The sequence below is a fragment of the Oryzias latipes genome, chromosome 19, assembly GCF_053564925.1.
Source record: "Oryzias latipes strain Hd-rR chromosome 19, Olatipes_Hd-rR_3.1".
Lineage (NCBI taxonomy): Eukaryota > Metazoa > Chordata > Actinopteri > Beloniformes > Adrianichthyidae > Oryzias > Oryzias latipes.
Window position 1 is genome coordinate 8,946,747 of NC_136255.1, and position 18,901 is coordinate 8,965,647.

General features: G+C 40.0%; 1 protein-coding gene across 2 annotated transcripts in view; it reads left to right on the forward strand.

The window, feature by feature from the left end:
• Positions 1-18,901, forward strand: part of ryr2a (ryanodine receptor 2a (cardiac)) — a 310,570-nt gene that overhangs the window by 137,881 nt on the left and 153,788 nt on the right. For both annotated transcript variants that reach the window (XM_023949560.2, XM_023949561.2), the window contains exons 53-61: positions 792-1,012; positions 1,534-1,624; positions 6,216-6,356; positions 7,447-7,610; positions 7,781-7,859; positions 17,396-17,485; positions 17,664-17,801; positions 17,898-17,975; positions 18,125-18,200. In XM_023949560.2, coding sequence (XP_023805328.1) covers positions 792-1,012; positions 1,534-1,624; positions 6,216-6,356; positions 7,447-7,610; positions 7,781-7,859; positions 17,396-17,485; positions 17,664-17,801; positions 17,898-17,975; positions 18,125-18,200 — 1,078 coding nt within the window. The remainder of the gene's footprint in view (positions 1-791; positions 1,013-1,533; positions 1,625-6,215; positions 6,357-7,446; positions 7,611-7,780; positions 7,860-17,395; positions 17,486-17,663; positions 17,802-17,897; positions 17,976-18,124; positions 18,201-18,901) is intronic.

The following is an 18,901-nucleotide window of genomic DNA, read 5'->3' on the forward strand; positions in this document are numbered from 1 at the left end:
AGGACACATCACAGATCCTCAAATCAGTAGATGTTTTAATGCCATGAACAAAACAAACCAAATACTAGAAAAGCTTCAAAGATGCTCAAACACAGAATACAGAAAAGCCACACCTTATATAGGAGCTTAATGAGAATACAAATCAGCTCTGACTCTCACAGGAGACTTCAGGTGAGGGGAGGAGAGATCACAGCCAGTCAGATGAATCAACCTTTTCATAACAGGCCAGGATAGGCTCCGGCAGCCCCTTGACCCCGAAAGGGACAAAACAGCTAAGAAGATGAATGAATGAATATATGGATACAATTTACTCTGAGGGCTTAAGAAAAGCATGATGTAGGCCCTTTAAGTCATTTTGGTATCCACAGAGGACATTTGGGACTTTTTAAGAATACCAAAGGTGAAGAGGTGGGGCTCTGGGGACTGTTGTTTTGGCTGATTTAAAAAATACATGTTTTTTTCTTTCTTTCTGGTAGTCAGGATATATTTCACATTAAAAAATAATCTTTCACTCAAACACAGTTTAATATATGAGGCTTTAGGAATGGAAAATAACCTCATAGTCTTAGATGATTATTTTCATGAAATCCTATTTACCTTAGCAGCAGACCTCCGTCTCCTCTACACAAACCTGTAAGCACCAGAAAAAGCTTCATTTTGAGCTGCTATAACATTAAACTGCCTGCTGTGCTTTATTCATGAAAAAATATGGAACAATGTCCAACTCATTCCAAAATGATCCGGTGTGTAAAGATTCTTACTCCTTCGTTTTTATTTCTCGTCTTCCTCAGGTTGCTCTCAGCGCCACTGACATGGCACTTGCCCTCAACCGGTACCTGTGCACTGCAGTGCTGCCTCTTCTAACCAAGTGTGCTTCTCTGTTTGCTGGCACCGAGCCCTTTGCCTCCCTTATTGACTCCCTCCTCCATACGGTGTATCGTCTGTCCAAAGGTGGCTGCTTGACCAAAGCTCAGAGAGACTCCATCGAGGAGTGTCTGCTGGCGGTGTGTGGGTGAGTGCAGGCCACTGACACACCAACTGTGCTGCTCAGGAGCGGGGCTGCGCGATTTGAGATGTGACTTAACTGCTTTAGTATTCCTGAATGCACTGCTGTTTTCTTCTGATTCTGACTTTATTAAACATTTATTAAAACATCCATCCATCCATTTTCTGAACTCGTTTCTGAACAGACTGAAATGCTGACTTAAGTTAGAAAGTCATCATAAATTTTGGAGATCTACATAAGTTTAAAATAAAGTCAGGGATGTGGACCAGCTGCCTGTCGTCTATAGGTCAGAAAATGACTCCAGCCCAGCTGTGGACCAGTGTTGTCATTTCTGCATGGAGTCATGTTGTTGTCAAAAGTGTGTTGCCGTCCTAAAAGAATGTTAAGTTTTCTGCAAGCTGTTTACAGATGCAAAACTTGGCTGTATGTGGAGACATCAAGCTACAGTACAAGTGCAAGGACCAGAGCTCCATGGTGTCATGTTGTTCTCTGTCATCACTGAGTCATGCTGTCCTCACAACCTGCAGCAAACTGAGGCCTTCCATGATGCAGCACCTGCTGAGGAGGCTGGTGTTTGACGTTCCACTGCTCAATGACCACACCAAGATGCCTCTGAAGGTGAGAAGTCTCCTAGTACTTTAACTCAGGGGCGTCAAACTCCTGGCCTCCAGGCTCGTTGTCCTAAATGTCATCCAATTAACCTGCCACTGAAGCTTATTATTGGCAGAACATACCTGTTCCAGGTAATCAGCAGCAGGTAGGACTGGGTTTTTACATAAACCAACAGGATGTTGGCCCTCGAGGCCTGGTGTTTGACAACACTGCTTTAAACCTTTACCACCATAGATGTCACATTCGACACCTTACAGGGTCATGAAAAACCTGGAAAAGTTTTGAAAAATAAAAATGCAATTTCTAAAAGTTTGTGAAAAATTACATCTTCTTTAAATATTTGGAAATGTCTTAAATTTTTTATATTTTGGATGAAAAAAAAAAACATTAATAAAAAATAGCTTAACCTGATATTTGAATTTAAATTTTGGCAGAAGTTAATCTTACACTATCAACGGTGGGAATTTAACTTGCCGTAAAGCAGGACAAGTTTTTATCAGTTCAGTGGATGGCGCTTTCAACTTGCTATTGGACATACAGTAGATTGTGAAATGCTACAAAATGCTGGGGAAAGGTAACTTCAACATTAATGGCTCTTCAAGAAGATGTAGAGTGAGAGTAAAAACTATTTAATCCCTTGTTGGTTAAGTTGATTTTCCCACTAATAAAGACACAATCATTCTATACTTTTAATAGAATAGGTCTTTAATAATCCCTGAGGAAATTTAAAAATGATTAACAGATAAAAAATAAAATAAAAATATTAATAATTTAAAATCAGTGGATTAAAAAAAAAATTAAATAAATAAATGAATAAAGATGACAAGACATTACTTTTAAGATGCCCTGCCAGAGAATTGTATTGCCTGAACAAAAGATTTCTTCAGTCTTTCTGTGAAGCAGTGCTGGGACAGCAGTCTGTTGCTGAATGTGCTCCTCATGCTGGTGTAGGCCTCATGTAGGGGATGATCCTCATGATAGCCCTGAACCTGTTCAGAGTTTTCTGCTCTGACACCTCCTCCACCAGATCCAGCTTCAGTCCCACCACAGAATTCGCGCTCTTGATGATCTTGTTGAGCCTGGAGATGTTCTTCTTGCTGGTATTGCACCAGCACACAGCAGCATAAAGGAGAGCACCCTCCACCACTGATTGATAAAACATGTGGAGCAGTTTTGTGCTGATCTTAAAGGAGCACAACCTTCGGAGAAAGTACAGCCTGGACTGGGTCTTTTTGTAAAGCTGATCCGTGTTGGTAGTCCAGTCCAGCTTGTGGTCCAACACAACCCCCAGGTACTTGTAAGTCTGTACCATCTCCACACTTCCTCCTTCTATGTGCAGAGGCTGAGGTGTTCGGGCTTTCTTTCTGAAATCCAGAACCATCTCCTTGGTCTTCTGGATGTTCAGCTGCAGTTGATTCTCCCCGCACCAGGCCACAAAGTCCTCCACCAGCCGCCTGTACTCCCTCTCCTCTTCTCCTTTCATGTATGCTACAATAGCTGTATCGTCGGAGAACTTCCGCATGTGGCAGGTCGAGGTTTTATAACGGTAGATGGCGGGGTATATTGGTAGATTTATTCTAACATGGAGAGACAGAATATCAAAACATAATTCCAGAAAATAACTTTAAATAATTTATATTAATTTATTTGTATCTCACTGAGGAAAATAAGTATTTGATCCCACTATTGAAAAGCACTTAATACTTGGTGGCAAAGCCTTTGTTTGCAAGCACAGCCGTCAAACGTTTGTTGTAGTTAACCACAAGGTTATAACTACATATCAGTGGGAATTTTGGCCCACTCTTCTTTGCAGATCCTCTCTAAATCATTAAGGTTGGTCGGCTGTCGCTTGGCGACTCAGACCTTAAGCTCTCTCTATAGATTTTCAATTGGATTGACGTCCGGAGACTGACTCCATGATCTTAATATGGTTCCTCTTGAGCCATTTCTTGTTCCCTTTGCTGTATGCTATGGGTCATTGTCATGTTGGAAGACCCAGCCACGGCCCATTTTCAGCTTCCTAGCAGAGGGGAGGAAGCTGTCTCAGGACTGCACAGTACATGCCTCCATCCATCTCCCACTGATGCGTTGTAGTAGCCCTGTGCTCTTGGCAGAGAAACACCCCCAAAACATAATTTTCCACCTCCATGTTTGACGGTGGGGACAGTGTTCCTGAGATCATAGACAGCATTTTTCTTCCTTCACACATGACGAGTATAGAGTTTAAGCCAAATACTGTATTTTCAGGACCATAGGGCGCACTGGATTACAGGGCGCAGTTTCAGTTATGGGTGCTTTTTCTGTTTTTAACACATACAAAGGGCCCATCGGGTTTTAGGGTGCAGGCACGTTAAAACATACCAGTAAAACATGCATGCGCGTGTGTGTTTTAAAAATGTGAGTTATTAGCAACAAATGTCTTGCTTTCTCTTTGCCTTTTCCTCTTTTTACAGCTGCTCAATCACTATCCTTCATTTGACCGTTTTGATTAGTTACAAATAATTGACAAATGATTAAAATCAAACATATAAAATGCATTCATGGAAAGGGTTGGTGGACACATATTTTATCACTAAGCTTTAACCTCCATTCACACTGAATACATTTCACGCGACAAATTCGAGTGACGTATTCTCTGCTCCCCACCTGTCCAAAAATGTGTTCATATGCTTGACGCCCCAGCTGCGTGTGCTACCAGCTAATATTTTTAGCCTGATCGCTACATGGAGTGGTGGCTGTGTATATCTCATTTATAATGCATGAAATACACAGATGATAGTGAGAGATCATGTTTATCTATTTTAAAGAGTTCTACAAAAACATTGGTAATCAAGTCTCCATGTCTGGGTTCATGAGACCTTTCAGAGATTCTCCCAATATGGTGAGCTTCACTCCCACTGTGTCTGAAAGATGGCTGCTTCCGTGGTCTCTCCGTCTCTCTCTGACCCAGTTTGAAAGCTTGCCCTCCCGCATTAACCAGAGAGGGTTAACAAATAAATTCAAGAATAAAATCAGGGGACCTTTTTTTTATTATTGTCTCAATAAAAATAGAAAATTATCATAAAGTTCAGGAGCAGTTCTCTGTCTGGCCATCAGTTCACCTCCCGGGAGCCGGTGTAGTGATCACGATCACATCAGCCCAATGGGCTCTGTGACAGTTTGTCTGGGGCAGGGGTGGGCAAACGTTTTGACTCTTGGACCACAAAGTCTTCTAAATCTGATAAAAGGGCTGGACCAAGAGCAGATGCATGGACCTCATAAGGGAAAGAAATAACATCGAATCTGGACAAGAACATTTTAATTAAAATTAATACATATTTTAAAACAGAACATTTTTGAGTTTTTATTTCAAAACTATTGGTTTTGTTATAATTTTAGAGCCAATTGCACCAATGACTTGATGTACCTTGTGTTAAACACAAACTTAGAGAAATGCTGCATTCATGTGGTGTTTGAATGATTGAAAGAATGAAAAACAACAAATCTTCCAACACGCTAGAGAATGGATCCCCAAACTTTTTCTTGTGGGAGCAATGTAACATTTTTCTTCTCTGATGTGACTTTTTTTAAAATCTCATTTTAAACTTCTTTTGTCTTTATTTTATTATAAAGCACTTTGGTACCCTGAAATAGTTGTAAAGTACTACATGAATAAAATGTCATTCATTCATTCATTCATTCATTCATAATCCTTTTAATAAAAGAAATAAAACAATTTATGGAAAAAAAACTTAATAAGTCTATGTGATCTTCAAAGAAAAAAAGTCAGGAAAAATGATACTAATGGATTTAAAAAATATAACCGATAAATAATCGATCCTTTCCCTTCGTTATAGTCCTTTTGAGACTTTGGAGTGCTGCCAGATCCCCACACATTTAACAGTTTGCACTAAACATCACAGTTTGCTCTAAACGCGCCGTGCCTGTCCCAGGACGTCAGATCGCGTCTGTACCATTGACTTAACACTCAAACTGGCTGCTGCGCCTATCGTGTTTCGTGTGAACGACCTCTACATCTCATGATTGCAGGTGAGGAAGAGGACAGGTGAAGCACTGAAGCAATTTTTACCCACAAAGTCAGAATTAAAGCTGCCCTTTTGAGCTGGAAACTGCCCAGTCTGGTAAAAATTTGTCGGTTGAAGAGTTATAGTAGTCGAAAGAATGTAAACACTGGAGCTAAACCTCCGGGAAGAAACTGCTTCAAAACTAAGAGACTCTTACTAGGTTTCCTTTATATAATGCAGTAACAGACTTATACAATAACAAGAGAAATATTTAAAGTTGGTGTCACTCTCTTCAGTATGTCTTCCAATAACTGATTGGTTAATTTGGTTTATTTCAAGCAGTTTCAACAATAAATGCAAAGGAAAACAACTAAAGGACATAAAAATATGAAATATAACAGTTTTTAAAATATTTATTTATTAATTAAATGCAGTCTTAATAATCATAGTCTCAATAAATGCTGTCTTCTTGACATTGCTCATAAATCACAAGTTGACACACTGTATTTGCACTTATGCATGCAGGACAAATTGATTCCATTAAATATAATGATTGTCAAATAGATTTTGACAATGTTCTCTGACCGTCTTAGCTGCTGACCAATCACTACGAGCGATGCTGGAAGTATTACTGCCTGGCTGGAGGCTGGGGGAGTTATGGAGCAGCGTCTGAGGAAGAACTTCACCTCTCCAGGAAGCTTTTCTGGGGAATTTTTGATGCCCTGTCCTGCAAGGTGAGACTGTTTGAATAATTATCAGAAAACATTGAGAGGATGAACAAAAGCTTCTTTCCTCAAGTAAGAAATAAGAGAAACTTGTTCTTTCTTTTATTCTGCAATGTAGAAAAAGTTCTGTATTTCTCAATACTTTCTTAAAGAGACAAATGGACTTTGGTAATTTGCAAAGCTGCTGTTTTAAAGGTCAATATCTCATGAAGAACAAAGTTGGAAGTGTTGATGCTTTTCATCATCCTCCAGAACCAGACTTGTGGGTAACTCTCTAAATTTCATGGTCACTTTAAAAGAGCCATTTGGGTCAGTTTCTTGCTGATGCGAACAGCAAATTCCCACTTTGCCTTTTAGAAAAATACTTTTTAATTATGTGTTTGTGATCATTAAGCCATTTATATATAAAATGTAGCTTTCAAATATTTACAGTAATTGCAAATATCCAGTCGTACAGTTTTGAGCCAGAAGACACACATGGATCTATTTGTCTGCAAGTGGATGCATCAGGATGGAGCATATCAGGGAGCTTGTGGCCCTTCCATTGTAGGTTCGATGTCGCATCTACAATGTTTTTCTAATTTTTCATTTGCTGATTCATCATGATTTGAATAAAGAAATACTCAGACATTCTTATAAGCTTAATTTTCTTCTATATATGTCCTCCATCATCAGAAAAAAGAATGTTAAAAACACCAAAAAACTCAATTTTCACTGGAGTAGGTCTTTAAAAGATCTAAAAGGCAGATTTGACTCCTGAATGTTGGGTTGATTATTTCCCTTACTGCTCTTATTTTCTCCTATAAAATTATTTTTTTGTCCTTCAAACTTTAGTTTGAATTAACAACAAAGGAAAGAAGATTCAGGGTCATTGTCTTTGCCACCAACAGGTCTCTAAAAACTTACTTTGCTTTCAGTGTTGAAGGATAGTTTTTAGGCCTTGGCTCAGTGTGTTTGTTTGCCAGCCTCTTTTACCATCATGCTTCCTTCCTGTCAGCCAGTAAACCACCTCCTATGTGTCTTTAGGTTGTAAGTGAACAGATCTAGAGGCTTCAGTCCATGTTAAAGCAGTTGCTGCTACTCTGTGTTTTCATGACAGCGCTATGACCAGGAACTTTTCAAGCTGGCTCTGCCATGCCTCAGCGCCGTGGCTGGAGCTCTTCCTCCGGACTACATGGAGTCCAACTACATGGCCATGATGGAGAAGCAGTCATCCATGGATGCAGAAGGAAACTTCACACCGCAGCCTGCAGATACCTCCAAGTATGCAGGGCTCTGCAATTTTACTTTCTCCCAATACACTAATGTCCAAACTAAAAGCTTATCTTAAGATCCTGATAATTAGTTCAGTTCTGAAAGTGTTTGCAGACTGACTATTCGTCTGCTGGAGTCATCAGGTTGTATGTGAATGGGTTTGCCTTTCTCTTCATCAGTGTGACCATCCCTGAAAAACTGGACTATTTCATCAGTAGATATGCAGAACACAACCATGAAAAGTGGTGCACAGAGAAGGTAAGATGATAGCTGCTCTCTTCATCCTCATATCAGTCTCTCTTAAAATGAAGTGTTTAGCATGTCCTCAGACATCATTGAAGACATTCTGCTGCTCCTTGTTTCTGATTAGCTGATTCAGGTGTTTCTACACTGTGATTACACCTGATACAGGTAATCAGCAGCAAGCAGGTCAGCTGAAAAACAGGCAGGGTTGTAGATTTCCTGGACCAAGGGTTGGGTAGCCTTGATCTCCACTGAAAGAAACACTATAAGAGAGTTTTCATCCCATTAATTTTGTTGTTGTTAATACCAAAAGTGAAAAAGAAGTTATTATAGTAACAATATTTCAACATTTTGTTCATGAAAAAGACACAAATTATAATCGTAACATAATGTACCGTAATTCTAAGAAGGAGAGACGGAGCTGAGCTGTTATTTTTATTTTTATTTTTTTACTGCGAACATTATAAGCAGGCCTGTCTCTACACTAACAAATAAATACAGAACCCTGTTGTTTGCTTGTTTTGGCTTTGCTGCTCCTTCTGGGTTCTACTATGAGAGAAATTGGCCAGAATGGTTGAAGACTGCAGAATGCTGATTGAACAGAACCGATACAAAGTACGTGTCTGTCTGCCTCCGAGCACCATCAGTGCGAGGCAGAGACACTTGATTGGATAGAATTTAGACCAATTAGCATAAACCCTCTTGTCTGTGATTGGCTGTTATGAACGCAACATCATAGATAAGGACAAAGCGAGATGAGATACAACTGAAAACATTTGTGTCGCAATCGTAAAAATGTATTTCAAAGGGCAAAGAAAAAGATTTTGAAATCAAACATTAAATGTATTTATTTGCAGCTTTGCAATTTTTTTTTAAACAGAACATTTTGTGTTCAATTTTTGAATTTTTGAATTCAAAAGTGTGACCTTTGAACGGAGCCTGTGACCTGACATGGGTAAAAAAAAACAAATTTGTTACCACGAAATAATTAATTAGTTCCCACAAAATAACTCATTTGTTCCCAAGAAATACTAATTCACATGATAAGTCATTCATAAACACAAATGTTAGCTATACTTGGATTTACAGCAGATGCCTTCACATTCCTGTCTGTGTTTATCTCATGACAATGCATGTGTAAACACAGAGGATGTTTACAGATCAGTTTATTTATTTTAAAAAGCGCTACAAAAGCATCGGCAATCACGTCTCCATGTCTGGCTTCGTTCACGTCCCGGTACGCACTCCCTCCTGCCGCAAAAGCCGCTTTACGACGCTACATCCGTGTCTCTGTGACCCACATTAATTCGAGAGGGGAAAAGTAATGATAAGTGAGTTTAGCTTTTTTCTGTGGAAAATCCCGTAAAATAAGATTGCGTTTGTAATCTTTTTTTTTCATTGATGAGTGCCGTATAACCCTGGATACGTTTTTAACGTATTTTCAAACAATTTTTTCAACATTAACCAATTGAGGTAAGAAACACATTTTGATATATTTCTACTACTACTACTACTATTACTAATAATAATAATAATAATAATAATAAAAAGATGACATTTGGGTGACAGGCAGATGAGCCTTTTAAACTGGTTTTGTAATTAAGTGAGGTTTAAATTCTAAGAATAATCCCTGAGAAGAACATGTGTTTTTATGGTAAAGTTCCCATCATTAATGCAAACGAATTATATTTTGCAAATCCTTTACACTTTCTTGCAAATAGATTACAATGCATCTTAAAAATGTTGCGTGAACATTAGTTGTATTGTGTACATACTGACATGTTTGTATGTGAACATTTTTCGTGCCAACAGGTATGATTGTAACATTTGAGTGTGTGTGTGGACAGGCCCAGCATCTTCTAGATTTTTATTACTGGTACATCTAAACCTGACCGTAATGAGTCTAAACTTCCAGCAACTTGTTGCTATATGCTGCTTCATGGTTCTACCCCCCCCCCCGCTTTCTATAATCACCCACCTATCCCCCCTCTCTTACATCCCTCTCTCTTCTTCCCTCCCTCCCTTCTCTATCTGGTCCAACAAAACACTGTTTATTCAAAAGGGGTTTATCCAAATATACCTCTGGTGTGTCAGAAGATTCATAATCCCTGTTGTAAAAATAAAATATGTCCAACACAAAAGCCATTTAGCTGTCATCTGTTGGACAGGACAAGTTTAAAAAAAAAAAAAAAGAGAGAGAGAAAATGAAACGTAGCCATCCTACAATTTAAAGCCTGTTGTTGTAAAACTGCAAGGTATTGATTTTGGAATTAGACTGGGTTGCCAGTAGTGATACCTACAATGTTTTTCTGTTCTCTAATAGCCTGTGCTAAAGGCTCAATGAAGAGTGCAAAGACAGTTTGGCTGAGGGAGCATCCCTGTCTGCGTTCTCTCTCTAGTTTTATTGTATTAGATAGATCTCTGTCGATTTTTATTCTGGCCAAGAAATAATTATCAAGATATTTTAAAACAGATTACACTTTGGTTATGTAAGCTAAATTTGCTTAAGACTAAGCAAAGGTAATTCCAGCAGACTGAATGAAATGCTATTTTTGTATCAAGGCTAACTGCTTTTGATTTATGACTTCTCATTTCATCGATAACATGGAGTGCTCGTCTTACATTGTCAAACATTTGTCTGTTTTGAATGACTCCTGTTTAATCTGTGTCTATTAATTCTGGGATAATTAGTTTTAGTCTTCTTGCGAATATGATATTGCAAAATTGACTTCCAAGTCCTTCGTGTATGTTCACCTGAGATAGGATTTCTTTAGGTGGTGGTTCCTCTGCGTTTGAATCCTTGCAGCTTCTCCTGGAAGTATTTTTGGTAACGCTTTCTTTTACAGTACAGTACTTATAGTGTACGTAAGTGGTATTTACATAGTACTTATTGTGTAAGGGCTGCACGGTGGCGCAGTGGTTAGCGCTCTTGCCTCACAGCAAGAAGGCCCCCGGTTCAAGTCCCGGCTGGGGGACATGAAAAAAAAAAAAAAAAAAAAAAAAAAAACACAACATCAATGGGGGACCTTTCTGTGTGGAGTTTGCATGTTCTCCCCGTGCATGCGTGGGTTTTCTCCGGCTTCCTCCCACCATCCAAAAACATGCTACATATAGGTTAATTGGCAACTCTAAATTTTCCATAGGTGTGAGTGTGAGAGTGAATGGATGTGTGATTGAGGATATTCCACCCTGCAACAGGGTATCCCTTGCCTACGCCCAAGTGGCCGGGATAGGCTCCAGCAACCCCGTGACCCCGAAAGGGAAAAAACGGTTAAGAAGATGAATGAATGAATTACATGGTACTTCTTTACTTCTACTCTGTACTTACATGGTACTTACTGTGTATTTGTGTGGTACTATTTGGTTCATACCTATGTGGTGCATACTGGATATTTATAATAAACTTATTGGGTATTTACATATTGCGCAAAGGTGTTTTTTGTGGAACATACCACATGTAAGAACAAGGTAAGTACAAATAAAGTACCGGTACCTTGACCTTTAGGTGTGCACTCGTTGTATGTTTCATGGTATTTACCATGAATTTACCACAGAAACTACTCCTTAAGAACAATGAAACTGGACTGTAAAAAAAAATCAGCCATATTTCCATTAAACTACATGGTAATTTCAGTACTAAATACTGGGTATGTTCACTTGAATATTACTCGGTACTTACCCCTTAAATACAATGAAACTGGACTGTAAAAGAAAGTCAGCCCCTATTTCCACTCTATTATATGGTACTTTCACTACTAAATGCTGGGTATGTTCACGTATTACCTTCTCGTACAGTGTACATACACACGTGGTCTTCTGACCTTATCAAAGAAGACAATGCTAACTTGTTGGTAAGGGTGAAGTAACTGCATTGTAAAAACATATTCTGGCCTGATTACTTCTTGTAACATGTGACAAATTAAAGAGAAACAAAACAGCAGTGAAAACAATAATCTTTAATATGATACACTTCTGCAGCATACAAAGTGTCATCACAGTGACATTTGTTTTAGGTTCTTGAGAAAAGAGTAAAAAGCAGCATTCCAAAGAACAGATTTTTTTTTCATATTATTTATTTTTTCTTCAAATCTATTGTATTTTTGTCTATATTACACTGGCGACATGTCGGGGTAGTGCTTTTTGTCCGTTCAGCAGAATTTGGTAACGGTGCAGGACTTCTTCAGGGTATGTAACTGCAAGAAGAATCACAATACGAGCTCAAATGAACATAAAAGCATAACAACTTTGATGAAATACAAAGTACATTTTGAATATTTCATAATTTCTGTAATGATTTTGATAAATCTCTGTGAATTCCTTATTGCTTTGACTGCAATGCTTGAAATCGATCAATTATCCTCATTTATAAACATAATAGATTATTCACATTATTCACAACTTCACTTTTTTTAGCTATTGTTCTAAACATGAACTACAACTAAATTACAATTTGCAAGAATATATCACTTGGATAATCCTGGTGGAAGAACAATCGCCGTTCTCCAAGTTCCTTTTTTCCCTTCCAAGCGTTGCACCTTCTCCTTTGTTTTGTATTCCAGAAAGCAGATGAGAGTGGTGACATCACGGATTACTGAGGGAAAACTTGATTAAGTGACAGTTCTGACTTCTGAGTTTTCTATAAACTCTTGAATGTTGTTCACTTGTGCTACTGCAGGGACTCCATAAATTTAGATGTTTTTCCTGCATGAGCGAGCCTCTAAGTCAGACATGATTGTAGATCCTCTTGTAGCTTAAGTGAGTGGTGCAAGTTTTCTTTAACATCTGTGCTAATATGGAATTACAAATCTGCCATAAACTGAAAGGGCGTAAAGACAACTAAGCAGGCGTATTTAGGAACTGAGTGAGTGAACCTTAAAACCGCGCAGGCGCAATTCTAACTGAGAAGTGATCTTGCGCGGTCAATTCCTTTTTGCGCGCTCATGTGGATTTACGCTCAGTGTTAAGGGGGCGTTTTTGTCACTTTTGGGGCAGGAACCTTCCTGGTTGATCTGATTGTCTGAAATTTGCATGGCCTATCGGCGAGGCAGAGGGGCGGGACCTTCATTTTTCAGTGCGGGGGAGGGGGTTAACAGGCGGCTCTTGAACTGCGTCCGGCTCTCTGCCTTTTATCATATTTTCTATATTCTTTCACAACCATAAGGCCGTGAAAGAAGACCCCCCCCCCCCCCCCCCCCATAATACAAAGGAGCAGATATGTGAATAATGCAGAACAACTTCGTTTGGAAACCCTGGAAATGCAAAGAGAAACGTATATGAGGCATAGTTTAAACTGCAGCTATCAGCTACGCGGAGGAACACGGGAATAGACCAGCTGCAGTTCGGTTAAATTAGATCTTCACAGATTCGGACTTCCTGCTTCAATATCTCTTCTGATAAACGTTCAAATGTGTCAGCAAGTATCTTACTCATTTTGTATTAACACAGAGAGTGAACTACAAAAGCATTTTTAAAGAAAAAAGTTCGTTTTTATTGCCTTTTAATCAGAAATGTTCGTTTCAAGCTGTGAATGCAAACAGAGCAGCGAGCCGGCTGCCAAGGGAGCGTCAATACAGAGAGATGGCGCCACGGACAGCTGCCTCGGTGTTTTGGTGCGCTTTACTGGACCCCCTGCAATTTGCCTACAGAGCCAACAGATCGGTAGACGATGCTGTAAACATGGCCCTCAACTTCATCCTCCAGCATCTGGACTCTCCAGGATCCTACGCCAGGATCCTGTTTGTAGACTTCAGCTCCGCGTTCAACACAATAGTTCCATCCCTGCTCCATGACAAACTCTCCCAGCTGAATGTGCCTGACTCCACCTGCAGGTGGATCACAGACTTCTTGACGGACAGACAGCAGTATGTGAGGCTGGGGAAACTCGTCTCAGATACTCGGACCACAAGCACCGGTACTGGTGTCCTTTCACCACTGTTATTCTCCCTGTACACAAACAGCTGCACTGCTGGTCACCAGTCTGTCAAACTCCTGAAGTTTGCTGACGACACCACACTCATCGGCCTCATCTCTGACGGAGATGAGTCGGCCTACAGGAGTGAGATAACCAGGCTGGTGTCATGGTGCAGCGCCAACAACCTGGAGCTCAATGCTCTAAACACAGTGGAGATGACAGTGGACTTCAGAAAGGCCCCAGCCCCCCTCCCCCCTGTCATCCTCTGTGACTCCCCGGTGACCTCTGTGGAGTCCTTCCGCTTCCTGGGAACCATCATAAGCCAGGACCTCAAGTGGGAGCAGAACATCAGCTCCATCACCTCCCTGTAAAGATGCTGGTAAACTTCTACACTGCCATCATTGAATCCACCCTCACGTCTTCCATCACAGTGTGGTTCGCTGCGGCCACAGCCAGAGACAAGGCCAAGCTGAAGCGTGTCATCCACTCAGCAGAAAAGGTGATCGGCTGCCACCTCCCGTCTCTCCAGGAGCTGCACATCTCCAGGACCCGGAGACGGGCAGCCAGGATTGTAGCCGACCCCTCTCACCCAGGACATGAACTCTTTCGGCCCCTCCCCTCTGGCAAGAGGCTCCGGTCCATCAGGACCAGGACCTCGCGCCACAAGAACAGCTTCTTCCCCACTGCAGTAGGCCTGTTGAACAGTACCCCAACTCCCCCCAGCTGACCCCCCCCCCCCCCCACCAAAGGACTATCGCTGCTACTTACAGACCATCCCAGCCCACCTGTGCTCCCACCTTTTTAACTTATTTTAATTGTACCATACACCAAGACAAATTCCTCGTTTTGTAAAGTGCACTCTACTGAACCTGGCAATAAAACCTATTCTGATTCTGATTCTGATTCTGATTCAAAAAAGTGCAACCTCTGTGAAACAGCATTCTGTAAAAATCAGTGAACTTTTAAAAAGCGAATAAATGTCTATATTTATATGAACTGGTAATGAAGACTCGTCAGCATAGTCATGCTACATTATTATTTATTATACTAAATTTGTTAGAAAGTCAACCTCCATTTTATTGCTTATAGTTTTTAAAATTTAATAGAGATATGAATCATAACATAAATACTCAATAGCTCTGAAGATACTGAAAAGTGTCTTAAATGAAAGCTTCTGTCACCAAACCTCCTGTATTGACTAATCATGACCTTATTGTCCTACTGCAACAAAGATTATGTCATAATTCACGTTGTTTATTGTTAGGAATTTTTCATATTTAAATATTGACCAGATATGGTCAAAAATGCTCAATGGTTTTGAAGATGCTGTAGTTACTGACACAAAACTTCCTGTACTGACTAATCATGACCTTATTTTATTTTATTATATTTTATTTTCCTACTAAAATAAAGATTATGCAAAAAAAAAAAATTTGGCATCTTCAGAGCTATTGAGGATTTTTGACCAAATCTGATCCATTTGTAAATATGAAAAATTCCTATAAATAAACAAAGTGAACTATTGACAATCTTTATTTTAGTATGACAATAAGGTCATGTCAAGTTAATGATAACTTAAGTCATGATTCATATCTATTAAAATTTGAAAAAATATACGCAACAAGATAAAATGAAGATGGACTTTACTACAAAATATGTATTGTAACATAATATGCTTTATGATCATTTTATGATTTTTTTGTAAGATTATTGATTTTTACACAGTGGTGTTTCACAGTTCACAGAGGTTGCACTTTGTTGACGGTCCCTTGGCATGATAATTGAGATACTTGCTGACACATTTGAACGTTTATCAGAAGAGTTATTGAAGCAGGATGTCTGAATCTGTGGAGATTTTATCGAACAGCTGCCAGAGAATTTAAAATAATGAATCCATGGTTCACAAGTGAGGACGCTGGCAAACCAACTCCGACAAGACAAGAAGACGCAGCAGCAGCAGCTGAGTTTCTGCGAAAAAGGAAAGGCCTGTGTTGGAAGATCGACTCGAGGCTCAGCGCTGCTACTTCTAGCAGATGACCGTGAAAAGAGCCATCCTGCCCTCTTACCGGGACGCAGCGCTGGCGAGTTACACCACACTTTGGGACTGCAGGACTTAAACTTGGCCTGAGGCGTCTGCTGTCACTGTTCTTTGGAGCTGCATAGCAAAGAGACGGTGTCTGATGATGAGGAAAGGGAAGCCGGCGTGTCTGATAGAGATGTAGTCCAGCTGTTCCAGATACAGAAGATGAGGACTTTGATGGATTAGAAATGCTGACTGATGACTGAAAAAATAAATCACAACCAACTCAGTTTTGCGCTCGCTGCCTTTTTTAAACACACACCAGCATGCACGTTTCACCGGTATGTGTGTTTACGTTAAATACAGAAAAAACACTCAAAACTGAAACGGCCCCGTTTAATCCAGTGCTGTTGTAAGGAGAGGAGGGGGTTATGAGAAATAATATGGCTTTAATTGTGTGTCTGTCTGGCAGGTCAGTGTGTGGTGTGGCTCTTTGACTATCAGAGTTAGAGATGTCGGCTCTTTGTGTCAAACTTGTTTGTCCCCCCCTGTTAGAGGCAATCATAGAAAAAAAAACGCGGATGCAACGTGGATTAAAACATTAACCAACGACCCAAAACTAAGGTTAGAAAGTGCAGCGGGTTTTTTTGTGCTCTAAGTTTTTCTCATGTGAAATTCACTGCATTTGTTAACGTTTTAATGCTTTTAATCCACGTTACAGCCGCTGTTCGATTTCTATTAAAGCCCCAAAATGAAAGTCCCGCCCCGCTGCTTGGCATGCAAATTTCAGCCAATCAGATCAACCAGAAAGGTTCCTGCCCCCAAGTGACAAAAACGCCCCCTTAATACTGAGCGTAAATCCAGGTGAGGGCGCAAAAGAGAACTGACCGAGCAGGATCACTGCTCAGTTAGGATTTCAGCCGTTCAGTTGTAAAATACGGGGTCGCTTGGTTAGAATTGCGCCATCACAGTTTTAAGGTTCACTTACTCAGTTTCTAAATACGCCCGCTTAGTTGTCTTTACGCCCTTTCAATTTTTGGCATTTATGTAATTCGATAGCTAATCTCCTCCATTCAGCCATTCTTTGCATAGCTTCTTCAACCGTATTCATGATTCCTTTAAGGAAACAATGTCTTTAAGACATACACTGTCCCATTTCTACCCTAAACTCACTAATTTCTGTCATAAGAAGCCTCATCTTGTCGGCAAATTTATTTATGACGTCTGGAAAATTCTGCAAAATCCTTACCTGACTAAAGAATGACAGGAATTAGACACTAAATGTACTTAGCCATCTTCAGTATTTCTGCTTTTTGGCTCGTTGGAGCCTGCTATACTTGTTCACACAAACCTCTGGCAGAAACACACCAAACTTTATATTAATAAAAAATAAATAAACATAAAATACTTTGTCAAATATTCTAACACTGACATCAGTGTAAAAGAATGACTTTGTTACAAACATTAACATCTTTGGTTGTTTTGGGAAAAAAATATTTGATATTTATATATAGATATTTTAAGGTATTCACTGTACTTGTCATAAATCAAATTATTTTAAAACCGCCTTCTGTATTGATAGCATTTGCAAGTATTTCTTTTGTTTGTTTGTTTGTTTAGATTTCCAGTGGATGGTCACACGGAGAAACCATGTGTGAAAGCAGCAAAAGCCATCCTCTTCTGAAGCCTTACAAGAGCCTCATTGAAAAGGTTGGTGCACCAAATGGTCCTCATGAAATCCAGATCTACAGGTTGTAATTTTTTTCCATCTGTCCTGCGTGTCCTGTTGGTGATGTTGTAGAGGTTGTTTTTGTTTTGTGTTTCTTTTGGCCCCAGATTGGTCTCAGTCATTGCACTAAATAAACAAATACCATTAATGTTATTGCAGGACAGAGACATGTACTGCTGTTCAGTCAGAGAGTCTCTAAAGACCATGTTGTCGTGGGGCTGGTGCATCGATCGGAGTCGGGAAGGAGACCCTTCCAGTCTCCATAACAAATCAAGGCGTATATCTCAAAGCAGCCAGGTAGACATGAGCTCAAGTACTCAAACCAGGTGACAGGTTTTGTTTGAAAGATCCGACAGAACGTACAGTTGTGTCTTTATGTATCTGTTATTCCAGTTTTCTTTCGAAGGAGCTCCAGCTTTCACTCCAAGACCCATCGATATGAGCAACGTTACCCTGTCCACAGAGATGCAGGTGCACATTCTGACCCTTTCTCTTATTCCACACACATTAAAATATGAAAACAGAGGGGCTTTGGATCTCAGGGAAATGGTGGGCTGCTGCAGAACACTGAAATACAGCAGGAACTGTGGCAACATCTCATGGAAACTCTGCTTCTTAAGTCCATGGCAGAGCTGCTGGCAGAGAATTACCACAACATTTGGGCCAGGAAGAAGAAAATGGAGCTGGAAGCCAAAGGTAAGACTTGAAAAAAGTCTTTAGGTTTCTTCAACTTTCACAAAGAAAAAAAGCGTTACCCGAATTAGTTTTCCTTTTTTCAATCAACCTGAATTCTAACCTAATGTTGCTCAGTTGGGTTTCTATTAATGAATTTTGACAAATATGCTGACTGAGAAAAGACATTTGGATGTTTCCTTCCACCACAGAACTTTAACATAAAAAAATCAATTTTTGAGCATTTAAGTGTTTAATAATGTTTATTTCTCACGAAAATAAACCCCAAAGCGGTATTTCGATCAGTTCAGACATTTCTGGGTATTCCTCCAAAAACCTGCACTCTGAGCACCAGCCCCTCCCAACCCATGAAAACCATCAGGTTCTTACAAGCTGACTTAGACAACTGAGAACAGCCCCTTCCAGGAAGAGTCTGTGCTGTCAGCACCCCTCCATACTAACACAAACAACCACTTTCTTCACAGAGTTAGCGGTGTTTGGCAAAAAAAAAACTTTCCTCTTGTATGCACAATGCGCATGTCCATCTTTGCAAAAGTTTGGATGTTGTTTGTTTTTGTCGGCAAGATCCAGAAACCCTGCCAAGGCCGGCTCTAGGTTGACGTCATGAAATGGACGGCAGCCACACAGAGCAAAGGCCAGTGCCTTAGAGATCAAGTCATCTAACTTCAGAGTTGTGGAAAAAAAGCTCAGAAAAATAATTACTA